At 37.5% G+C, this 12,831-nt stretch overlaps 1 protein-coding gene across 1 annotated transcript; it reads left to right on the forward strand.

Annotated features, from left to right (window-relative positions):
* Window positions 1–489: 489 nt before the first annotated feature.
* Window positions 490–12,701, forward strand: ATP6V1D (ATPase H+ transporting V1 subunit D). Its single transcript, XM_011386167.2, has 8 exons — window positions 490–693; window positions 4,912–5,029; window positions 7,421–7,500; window positions 8,839–8,906; window positions 9,526–9,570; window positions 10,548–10,651; window positions 11,194–11,260; window positions 12,583–12,701. Exons 1-8 carry the CDS (start codon window positions 653–655, stop codon window positions 12,684–12,686), a joined length of 627 nt encoding a protein of 208 aa, XP_011384469.1. The 5' UTR covers window positions 490–652; the 3' UTR covers window positions 12,687–12,701.
* The last annotated feature ends 130 nt before the right edge of the window (window positions 12,702–12,831 follow it).

Genomic DNA, 12,831 nt, shown 5'->3' on the forward strand with positions numbered 1-12,831 from the left:
TGTGGATTACAGGAGAACCTGAAAAGTACGTTTTCTCGCTAGCTTTAGTTTTCGGTAGATAATCTTCAAGGCGTAGGGAAGTGGTAGGACTCTGATTCTTTGGTCCTGAAGAATAAATGCTCGCGCAAAGTTTCGGTCAACCATGAGGTGGCGCTGTGACGAACGACAGCCAGTGGAGGAAGAGAGCATGTGTTCTTTCCTGGTTTTGCGCCCCCGCGCTTACAGAGACTTGCGCAGCCGCGTGGGAGCTGGAGTGGGAGGGGTTAGGAAGCGAGCCGGAATTGAGGAGCCGTTTCATGGTGCGCGCGCCTGAACATCCGGGCATCGCCTTCTTCAAGTCCTTCTCCTCCTCCCACGTTTACCCCGCCCCCCTCTCCACCCCACGTACCAACAGGAAGCGGAACTGAAGAGTGCTTGTCCTCTTAGCAACGCGAGGAGGGGTCAAGTGACACCCCTCCCACGTTTACCCCGCCCCCCTCTCCACCCCACGTACCAACAGGAAGCGGAACTGAAGAGTGCTTGTCCTCTTAGCAACGCGAGGAGGGGTCAAGTGACACCACCAGCTGACTGCCGTAGAGGAAGGCACGGTGGCTGGGTCTGTTGTAACCACGATTGCCCGGCCGGGGACCCGAGCCGAACAGTCATCGTCAGAATGTCGGGCAAAGACCGAATTGAAATCTTTCCCTCGCGAATGTAAGTAAAAGAATGGGACACGCAGTTCTCGGAGGTTCAGGAACGCTTGGCCAGCAGCGAAGTTCCTGGTTTTCTAGACGTTTCCTGAGCCTCCCAGTCTCTTTTCGTGAATCCAGAGCGAGGCTCCCTGGCTCCCTCACACATTCCTCTTCGTGAACCAGACTAATAAGAGCGATCTTAGCCCATAGAAACAGGCACCCGCCTGCTGGCTTTTGTGGAGGTCCAGTCCACACTCCCGTGTTGAACGGGGAACTGGATTTATATAACTATAAATCGTCGCCACTCCTGCCCTAACAGAGCCCAGTTTAGCGAAGAGATGGACAAGCTAACGAGGTTTGAGAAAAGGATTGAGAAGGGAAGTTGACTGCAGTGGGAAGCATATAGAAGAGACTTCAAATACACACTTGGAGTTGAATCGAAAAGCTCTAGCGTGGACGACAGATTCAGTTTTGGATCCCCTTACTCATTTTCCAAGACCCCAAGACCTGCAGTGGGAAGATACCCCTGAGTTTCTCACACGCTCCTTTTTGCTCTATCGCCATTGCACCTTGTTCAGATCTCTGTTCATGTCACCCATCACATTGTAAAGTGGCTAGTATTTGTTTACATATCTTTCCCACTGACTGTAATCTCTCTTCACGATGAGAGTGTCTTAATTATTAATCCACAGACAGTCCATAAAAAAATGTTCCTTGAATGAACCTTTGCTTTGGAATCTGCTCAGCTGTGGGCTGCCTTTCTCTTTTGGCCTGAATTCTTTGGCAGGAGAAATAGCATATCGTCCTAGGTGTTTGGCTAGTCTGTAAAGAAAATTTTGAGGTTTTCTGAAATGTACCTAACAATGTGTGGAAAGTAAAGATTGTTCTTATTTGCCCTCTCCCCCCACCTCTCCTTTTCCTCTTCTTTTTTTTTTCAGTGAGGAGCAGAAAATCAGTTTTGGCTCTGACATTTAGATCTTTTGATTGTGGTCCAGCCTCTTTGGGAGTATTCTGTTGTTTTTCTCCATCCTGACCTTTTTCTCAGAATCCAAGGACTCTTAAAATAAAAGAGTTATATTCAAACCCCAAACCTACATTTCTGCTTCTGCCTGCGTGGCTACAGCTCTTCATTAAATGAAGTTTTTTTGTTTGTTTGTTTTTTGTTTTTTGGCTTTTTGTTTATTTTTTTACTTTCACCTACTGACTTTCTGATAGCTGTATGTATTAGGTAGGAATCAAGTCAGTTGTGGAGAAAGACAGTGCCTGCGAAATAGATAAGGACTGATCCTTGGGGTAGTGAGAACTGCAGAATTTCCAGCATTCAGTTACTGACACGTTCCAAACCTCTGCACTGGGAGACAGTGAAACTCTATAACATAGCTTCTAGCGTCTTAAGGCTGTGTTTCTAGGATGACCCCAGCCCCCATTAAAATGTCTAAGAAAGCTCAGGGCTGCCAGGAGAATTTACTGTTGTAGGTAACACCTGATGCCTGCCCTCCCTTTCTTAGGGCATTCACTGAAAACGGCCTACAATGATGAATTCTTCATTTTTTCTTTATATATGTATATGGCTCTCCTATAACTTAGAAATACCTTTCTCTAGGACTTAAAAAGCATTTCTTTGAAATGTAATCATCAGGAAAGGTAGGGCCTTTTTATTTCCCAGTCTCTGTGGGATAACTTCCATACCGGCCAGCTAGCAGACACAACTGGCTTAATTGTATTTCCACTGACCAACCCTTTGTAATTTTTCACTTCTCTGACTCTCCCTGAGAATCCTCTTACTCCTCTCCCTCATTCTTCCTTTAAAATGCCCAATCACCTCTGCACAAATCGAATGGAGCTCAGCTCTTTCCCCTACTGCCAGTGTTTTCACTGCTTTAACTGTTTGGCTGTGTTTATCTTATAGTAGAATGTTAACATTTTTTTTTGTTTTTACTTTAAGACTAAGAGGTGAAAATAAACTTCTTCAGCCTTAGATAAGAAAAATGGTAAGTTGTGAAGGTAGAAATTGCTGTTTGAGAGCACTCAGCTTGCTGTTTGAAAGGAGTATCAGGTACAGGAAGTAACTGCTTCTCTAAATATTTTCCCCAAGCCTTAGTCTAATAGCAGATACTTTGTCATGTAGTCAGATGTCTTTGATTCAGCTGGAAACAAAGCCGTCATCTTAGCTGAAGGTCACTTTTCAGTAGGGCCAAGCAGCTCTGAAACTTGTAAAAGAACAGATAGTTTAAGAGTTAAGCTAAAAAATACACTCGTGACTTTTGTTTCCGACAGTTCCAGCTTACAGTGTTATCCTGTGAAATGGTGGGGTGGATACCCATCTAGGTACCAGAAAGAGCAAAACAAGTTTAGGGTGGAAGCAAAAGGGGCATGAAGGATTTTAAGTCAACAAAAGTCAGTCAAATCCAGGATATACTTTCAAGGGCTATGAACCCTTGGGCAAGTCACTCTTCAAGTCTCAAGAATGAAAATTTGTATGTTTCACGGAGGTGCTATTACCTAGGAAGAAATTAAAATTAGCATGGTAAATCTAGTTTTATAAACCAATTCTCCTTTTTACTAATCTGTAGTACTAGGATTTGACTTAAATTTGATCCAACTCTTTGAGCTCAGATTCTGGTGGTGTCAACAATACAGTATGTTTAAATGTACACATTGGGTGGCTAGCTCCTGCTTAGGCCGGAAACTGAACCAGCTTCATTCCCATGAGTCCTGTCAGTGTGAACTCAGCCACTGATAGTTAGAGTGAGAACTGTTCATCTGATGCTATTCATAATCTATAGGGGAGGCAGTTGGCATGTGGTTGGCATTTCTGATGGGAAAAGATTGAAGTAAGGAGATAAGGAGACTTTAGCTGCTTGTCACTCCTTAGGATTCTTAACTTCTATGTCATTTGTAAGTTATCTAAAGTCATTTGTTACCAAATTGTTACATTCATTTGTTATGTAGTCATTTACTAATTAATAAAATGATTGATAGAAGGGTCTTGATTGATGATATCAAAAATATTAAAATGCTACACTTTTTAAAATAACATTTATGTAAGCCATGAGGAGTATTATTAAAGTTATACGTGTTCAGCAATCATAAACAGTTCGACTATATAGGAAAAGCCAAAGAACAAGTATAATTATTATGCTAATACCATTAGCAGACAGATAAAGACAGACAAAATGAATTCTGAGTTAATATCAGTGCTTAGGTATACAGGCCTTGTCGCTGTCTTGGGATGATAGCTGTGGTGTTGGCAGCTTCTTGTCCTTGAGGAGTTTTTTGATTTCTGTAGACAGGAGTAAATGTCCATTCACAGTTAGGCGCCTGTTAAGGTCCCTTCCCATGAGGTTGGGGAGAGTCTTATTTGATGTGCTTTCCAATAAACAAAATCTCCAAGTGTTTAATACCACACTGTTATAGAAAAGATAATAAATGGTTGTGGAATAAAATGCAGAAGGTACAAAAGAATGTAGTAGTAAAAAGTAAATATATTTTTTCAGTCAGCCTCATTTCTCACAGGACTTAACACTTTCTATGAATTCTTTCTAGAAGAATTCTCTGTCTTGATGTAAGTAAGCACATTTATCCCTTACTTGGCATAGCTAAGACAGTACAATATAGAGAACACATGTACATCTACCCTATTCTTTTTTTCTGGCTGCATATCATTTCATTGTATAATGAACCATGATTTGTGGAACATTTAACTTGTTTCCACCCTTTTTTATTACAAATAAGGCGGGAGTACACATCCTTCACCTTGTACATGTTTTTGCATACATGCGACAGTAAATCTATAGGATAAATACTTCAATGTGAAATTGTTAGTCTTGAAGGTAAGTGCATTTCAGATTTTGATATATATTAGTGGACAGATTTTTCTTAAAACCTTACTGCGCCTCTAATGGAAACAGATATTGTTTTAACTTACAGACCAAATAAGAATTTAAACTATGCTGGCATCATAAAGTAGTGCTACTTATAAATTTTATTATGATTTAATAAATATTTATTCCAGATTCTGATTAAAAAATTATTTCTGATTTAAATAAATAAACTTCTCATTTATGGAACACTGAGAGTAGAAGTCCACGGTATTGAGAAACCAGTTAGACCTGTCAGGTACAAAGGCTATATGTTACTCTCATGACATCGAAAAATAAAGCGTAATTTTAACATTGTACTGGAGAGCTATTTTTCTTTTAAACAATGAGAATAAATGTCTTTAACTTTGTTTATATAGGGCACAGACCATCATGAAGGCTCGATTAAAAGGAGCACAGACAGGTCGAAACCTCTTGAAGAAAAAATCTGATGCCTTAACGCTTCGATTTCGGCAGATCCTAAAGAAGATCATAGAGGTAGAATGAACTTTGCTTAGAACAGTATTTATTTTAGAAACCTCTAAGGAAAATCTAGCATGGCTGTTGACATTTTAATTTTTCTTTATTTTAATTAATTCTTTCTTTCAAAAGTAAAAATACCATTATAAAGTAATGCATTTCACATAGTTCATTTAATAAAATCCAGACTCCTTACTCTTGCCCGCTGGCCCCATGCGATCTAATGTGGCCCCTGCCTGCCGCTCTGACCTCATTTGGCTCGTTCTTCCTAACATCCTCCTCCAGGGCCTTTGCATTCGCTGTTCCTTCTGCCCCAAATGCTCTTTCCCCCAAAACTTCTCATGAATTGGCTCCTCTGCCATTCTGGTCTCTTTAGAGGCCATCCCTGATCTCCCAGTGTGAAGTGCCCACCATGTTTACTGCTGTCACATTTTATTGTTTACCATAGCATGTACTATTGCATAATAGTTTCTTGTTTGCTTACTCCCCCTAGAGAATATAAGTTCCGTGAGAGGGAGAACTTTGTCTTCTCAGCACTGTATTTCCTGTGCCTAGGACAGTGCTGGCACATAGTACATTTTAATTCAATGGTTTTTGGATAAATGATGTGTGAATACAGAAGTATATGAAAAAAAGTGAAGGTTCTTTCCCATATCCCCCTTCCCCCAGCCCCAACTGTCCTCTCATTTCTCAAAGGAGTTCTCTGTGACACTTTGGTTTATAGCCTTTCAGTCTTGTCTTTTCTCTTTTCTTTTCTTTGCTTTTGTTTTGTTTTGTTTTCTTTTTCTCCTTCTCTTTCTCTTTCTCTTTTACTTTCTCTTCTCTTTTTCCTTTCTTGTAGCATATACTGAAAGTATTGCTTTTGTAAAGCATGTAGCAAGAGTATCATGTAGCTGTGTCCACACACAGCTGTTTTTAATAACAGACTTACAACTATTATATATATATATAAAATATATATATATATATTATATATACATATATAAATAAAATTCTGTAACAGTTTTTGTCCCACTCCCTCTTCCCCCACCCCATGGCAGAATATGGACAGTTTTCTACATCAACACATTTAGATCTGTCTTATTTTTTGTAATAGTTGAATGGTACTTCATTGCATGGATAATAGAATTTAACCATTTCTCTCTTGATGGATGTGTAGGTTTTTTGTTTTTTTTTTTACCATTTTGTTTGGGAGGGTACTCTGGAATCCTTTTTTGTGTATGCTAGCATCTCTGGAAGAGAATTTTAGAATCTCAAGGATGTATTCATTTAGGTATTTGATAGATAACTGCCAAATTGCCCCCCAAATTCTTATACTAGTTTACATATAACAATTAGTGAGAGGACCTATTAAATTCTTCTTAATTGGGTATTAATCTTTTTTTATTTGTTGCCAAGCTATTGAGCTAAAATTGGTTTCTTATTTTAATTTGCACTATTTTTGATTATTTGGGAGGTTGAGCATCTTTTTATGTTTACTGGTAATTTGATTTTCTTGGTGAATTATTTTTTTTTTGTAGAAATTCTTTATTTTTTTTTGTAGAAGTTCTTTAGTATGTAAAATGCTAAACATTTTCAAGTCTTCCTTTTATATTTTAACTTTTGAAAAAATGATAATTTTTATTTGGTGAAATGTGCTAGTCTTATCTATCATATAGCTTTTGCGTTGCTTATAATGCTTAGAAAGGTGAGGAAAAGATGAGTAAAATATTCTACTATATGTTCTTATTTTATGGTTTTTTGAAAAACTTTTAATACTATCCAGATATTTTGGGGGGGGTGATGTGAATAAGTAAGGATTTAGCTTTATTATTTTGTAAATAAATGGCTAGTTAAATGGCCTCTTTACATTACTAAATTCTCATATAGACCCGAGCTGTTATTCCATTTCATTGACTTAACTGTCCCAGTACCAGATTTATTTCCTTATGATAGCGGTACATTTTTAATATTTGGTAAGGTAATTCTCTACCCACCTGTCCCAGTGTTTCTTCTCTTTCAAAAAATTATTGGATATTCTCAAAACATTAAATATTTGAGGATTTATTTCAGAATCGCTATTCCATTTGGATTTTGACTGTACTGCAGTGAATTTAGGAGATTAATTTGAGCAAATCATCATGGACCCATTCAGCAATAATAGAAGTCCTGTGGTAAAGATTTAGCTTTCTATTTCTTAATGTCTTTATTTTGATGTTTTAATTATACAACTCGTGGTTTTACATTGTTAGTGACCATATCCAAAATTGTTCAAGCAAAATTGGAAAGTTTTATTTTATCCTTATCAAATCAATATTTACATACACATCTGACATGAAATGCTGATGGGTATTAAAGGAACACAATTATGACATGACTTTTCTTTGTAAAAAACTTGGTTGAATCAGCTGTTGGTTTACGCTTTTCCAGACTAAAATGTTGATGGGCGAAGTGATGAGAGAAGCTGCCTTTTCACTTGCTGAGGCCAAGTTCACAGCAGGAGACTTCAGGTAAGAAGACTTAATGGGGTGTTTTGAAAAAAATCAAAGTGCTTTCAAGTTCATAATTTTATTTAAAAGCTATTTTAAATTAAAAAGCACACGCTTTAAAGACAATTGATACACTAGTAATAATTAGAACACTTAGCCCCATCTCCTTAATACCACTGCCTTTATTACTGCCCACATGTATCTGCTACATAGTCACAGGCACAGGATACTTAACATTTTATAGTTCATTTTCATTTAACCTTGTATCATAAACATTTCCCCCTATTTCCACTTAGCTGCATAATCTTTCCCTAGATGATGTGCCATAATTTATTAACCTTTTCTCCTAATGGTGGACCTTTAGTGACTTTAGACTTTTGAAATATTAGAAAAGGTGCCATGAACATCATGCATATATATATTTTTTTATTTCGATTGGATTAGTTCCTTAGGATAAATTTTTTCGAATGGAATTCGTTGTTTAAAGGGCTTTTGAATTTTATGGCTTTTGTCATGTCAGTATACGTTTTAAAAATATTTAAAAAGCATACATGTTATGTGATTCTCCAAATAAGCATGTGAGGTAGACAAGGTAAGCATTATTATTCTCAGTTTAAGTTCAGTGCCTTTTTGAGTCAAATGGCTATTGGGAAGAGGTGGAAGTTGTTTTCAGAGGTTTCTTTACCCAATGACACAGTGTCTTCATTTTTAGTTTGTATTTAGGAGAATTAGCTGGTGGGCAGGTCTTAACAGCATGGGGGGAATAAGGCCTTTTGAAGTAGCAGACTTTAATTTTTGCCAATATTGGTAGGATAACAACTTGCATTGACTTTTCCAGCACAGGGAGGGAATCAGTAGTGTGTAAGTGGTGCATGAATTTGTTTTAGGGTAGTTATGGGGAAAACACTTTATTTTATGATAATAGGTGGGGTGTCAGACAAAGCCATATGGAAGGAAGTTAGGTAGGTTCCAGGATAAAGGAATTGAATGCCTGCTTAGCTAAACCTAGAAGGTTTGAACAGCAAGCCTAGAAGGAAAGAAAATTTCCTCTAAATTACATTAGCAGAAGAAAAATCCCTAAAGTCACACCTGTGCACTACATGTCTGACTGAAAACTCATGCAGTCCACGTATTTTAGAATCATTCTTTGTTGTTTTCTTATGGCCAGTGTTTTGAAATTCGTTTATTCTTTGCTCTCTGAGGCCCTCTTCTGGAAGCAGATATTTTTCCTTTTCTGGAAAAAGACAGTTTTCAGAACATACTTAATTGTGACATCTCTTATTGAAATTACCGGATGGGTCTCTGTAGGTTTATTCCTCACTCTGAGAACTAAATCAAGGCCTTGTTTCCCTCCTGCAGCACCACAGTTATCCAGAATGTAAATAAAGCTCAAGTGAAGATTCGAGCAAAGAAAGATAACGTAGCAGGTAACTTTTCAATCCTTCAGAACGCTTGCAGGAGAAAAGGTGACATTTTATAATTAACCTGTTTTTACAGCAAGGTCTTGATATCCCAGTTAATCTTTTCTACTTAGAACAAGTCGATTGGCTTTACATGTTAAACTCATTATAACTGGTTGTTGCCCGGACTTGTTCAATGGATATAAAGTTATGGTTATACAAGATAAATACATTCTAGAAAGATGCTGCACGGTATGGTGCCGATAGAATAATATGGTGTTGTGCACTTAAAAACTTACGAGTGTAGATCTCATGTGTAAGTGATCTTAACACATACAGAGGAAAACTGACATGTTTTTGAGGTGATGGATATGTTTATTACCTGGAATTTGGTGTTGGTATCATGAGTATATGCATATGCTTAAATTCATCAAAATGCAAGCATTAAATATGTGCTATCTTTTATATATTAAGTATACCTCAAAGCGGAAAGAAAAAAGCCCACCATAACAACCGGATCCCTCATTACTCAGGATCATTTGATTTTTGAATAGGAATAAACACGTAAGAAGACAGGTCCCTAAATTCATTTCTTAAAACCAGTTACAATTATAGACAATCTCTTGCCTTTTTCTATGTTTAACAGGTGTTACTTTGCCAGTATTTGAACATTATCATGAAGGAACTGACAGTAAGTGTGAAACTTTTTATGTTAGTGTATGTCTCTGGGATCTCCCGATTCCTCTTTAAATGAACCTCATTCTGGAACATGGTGCTAGATAGTTCAGTGGTTCCAGCATTAGAGCCTTATCTGATACAGTCAGGACAAATTAATCAGTTAAACAAAAAGTGTGTCATTAAACACTGGACATGTCTTAAAACATTTTAATTCAGCCTAACTTTATGTATAAATGCATAGTCATTTACTGTTTTAAAAATACAAGGTCATGGCCTTTGAGTATGAATCCACCGATTAGAATTACATGTTGTCTTTCTGCATAAACCACACCCATAATGCATTGTTTATAATTTCCAGTTTGGGTCTCTCTAAAGTAGAATAAGATCTTAGATACTGTGATGCAATTGAATGTAGAATCTTCCTACATTTTTATAGCTCAGTCTCAAGTTTTTAATTGTTTAACCTTTTCCTAATTTAACAGCATTTTTGGGGTATTAACTCATTTCTATTGAGTCTTTTCAAAGTAATCAACTTTTTTTCCCCTTAAAACAAAAGTATTTTTTTCCTTAAAACAAAAAAAGTATTCTTTTTTTTGGGCGACCATCTTTCATTGGTTCACATAAAATATTTAGTGCAGTTCAAAGAAGTAGAGCGTTCTAGAGAGTCACCTGTTAATAGGGTGCATCACTATTCCGGAGCATCAAACAGTATGGTCTGCAAAGGGGATGGGGTACATGGATTAATCCAGCAACCTGGTGAAGTGAGGGTTGGTTTAAAACTTCTGCACAGTCAGAATAGTATCCTCGTGGAAGACTATCCAGCAGCATGCCTTACAGTGTTGGGGGAGTGAGATGGGCACTTCCTGTTTGATTTAACAGCGATAGTGTGTTTGTTTTTCCATTTTGCTGCTGTTCTGACATCTTTTGGGGGATTTTATGGGGAGGGTTGTTACTCTGTAATTACACATGTTGTCTGACTGGTTCTTTCAGGTTATGAACTGACCGGTTTAGCCAGAGGTGGGGAACAATTGGCTAAATTAAAGAGGAATTATGCCAAAGCAGTGGAACTACTGGTCGAACTAGCCTCGCTGCAGGTAGGTAGCAGAAGAGCTGGAGGATTCCTGCAGTTTGATTTCTATTATTTGAGTGCAGGAGATTCAGTTCTTGAATCAGAGCATACTGCACTTAGTACTTTAAACTGTTTCCATGACCATATGTGAAACAAGCCAAAGATGTTCTGATTTCTGACATGGTGGCTTCTGCTTTTATTACTAACAAAATTCTTGTACAGTGGTGTAGTTTCACTCAGCAACAGTCAGTAGTAGACTTAAATGCAACTATAACATGGTTTATGCATGAAAACCATATTTTTTCTTTTGTGGACAGTTTATACCTAGGCCATTAGTGCATGATTCTTTCCTTTTCCCATTTTTATAGTTTTAGGTAAGTCTGAAGTAAATAAATTATAATAGCATGGAGATCGTATTTGCTCTGTGGACATATCACGATAATTTTTTTAACATGTCAAAGAGTAGGAGTCTTGGTTTCCAGATGTTCTCTGCAAGTGCAGACTGAGTGGAGCCAGGTGAACAGGAAGGCTTTTCGCTTACATAATCAGTATGTCCTCTTATTGTAGACTTCCTTCGTTACTTTGGATGAAGCTATTAAGATAACCAACAGGCGTGTAAATGCCATTGAACATGGTGAGTGCAAGCTGCTGTGAGGGTCTTTGTTCATGCACTTGTCCATACCTCTCCTGCTGAGAGTCAGGCACTGACCACGAGATGGGTAAGATACTGCCCACAGTGGGAAGAGCAGTCAGTAGTGCAGTAAAGAGTTATTAAGTGCTTTGATAGAAGGATGTGTATGATTTTGGGAGAGTTACAGAGAAGAGTGGTGAGTTAAAAATTATGGAATATTTTACTCATTTCTGGCTATTAAGGAGTGGAAACACTTTCTGTAGAGCTGTAGTAATTTTAGTTCTTTCTAGTGATTTATCTTTTTGAACACATTAAATATTTAACATTAAACCCTTTCCCTTAGGCCTGATGTCTTGTTCTTGTGCTGTTCTTGATTTCTAAAAATAAGTTTCCCAGGGTGGCTTCATAGTGTAGTGGTTAGCACGTTTGCTTTACACACAGAAAGTCCTGGGTTCGCGCCCCAGGTGAAGCCACAGACCATACCGTGGGTGCGCCAGGCCCCGGGTGCGTGCCCCACTTTCAGAGATCCAGTTCTTAAAGGGAGATGGCAACATCCGTAGGTCAGGGCTGGAAGTGGGGGCGGGGGTGGGATTAAAGAGGGGAAAAAATGTTTCCCCATTTGATGCATCTATTTTACAGCTCTTATTTCATTATTTTAAAACTATGCTTAGTGTTGATACGTTTTACTCAAGAAACTCAGTTTTCATTAAAGGAACATTTATTCAATTTTAATGTAAGAAAGCAAAATTTGAATAGCAAATTATTTTGCTGGGTCTCTCCCAGTTTTAGAATAAGTTATCTTTTTTTAAAGAACTGAAAACACATTTCCTGACTGCTTGCTAGTGCCAGCCATTGTACATGGAATTGCGAAAGAGTAAATAATAGTTCCAACAAGAGTTCACATTCTAGAAGCAGAATAGGGAGAATCTATGTAAAGTAGAACCTCATAATTGACACAAAACTCAACTTGCTGCATTCTCTCTGCTTCAATGCTCCACTTTTTAACAGCCGATCGACTGTATTTTAAATAACATTTGTGGTTCAGTGTTGTATGTTCATTTAAATTCAGTATACTCAGTGTTGTATATATCATGGTCCAATGTTATCTGTCCATAGAAAAGACACTAGAGGAACTTATATCCAAAGAATTACAATACTTTAGGGTGGTTGGATTATACTTTTTTTTTTTTTTCTGTTTTCTACATGAAATGTACATTAATTTCACATTTAGAAAAAATAAGTAATATTACACAAATGAGTACTGGCAATTTGAAAAAAAGAGGAAGCTTTAAGTTCTCATGTGTATATATATTTTTAAACCCTAGTCATCATTCCACGGATTGAACGTACCCTTGCTTATATCATCACAGAGCTGGATGAGCGAGAGCGAGAAGAGTTCTATAGGTTTGTTGTACTTGGCACTTACTGATAATTTTCTGTTTTCTATATTCCAAAGTCTCAAGATTTGCTGAGACTCGTTGGCTTATTCTTTAGAATTAAATGGCACATCTTATATTTTATTCTGATAAATAAGAAATAATATTGCCAAAGGCTGTGGAGACAGATCTATGCCA

This window comes from Pteropus vampyrus, unplaced genomic scaffold (genome assembly GCF_000151845.1).
Source record: "Pteropus vampyrus isolate Shadow unplaced genomic scaffold, Pvam_2.0 Scaffold15, whole genome shotgun sequence".
In the NCBI taxonomy this organism is placed as follows: domain Eukaryota; kingdom Metazoa; phylum Chordata; class Mammalia; order Chiroptera; family Pteropodidae; genus Pteropus; species Pteropus vampyrus.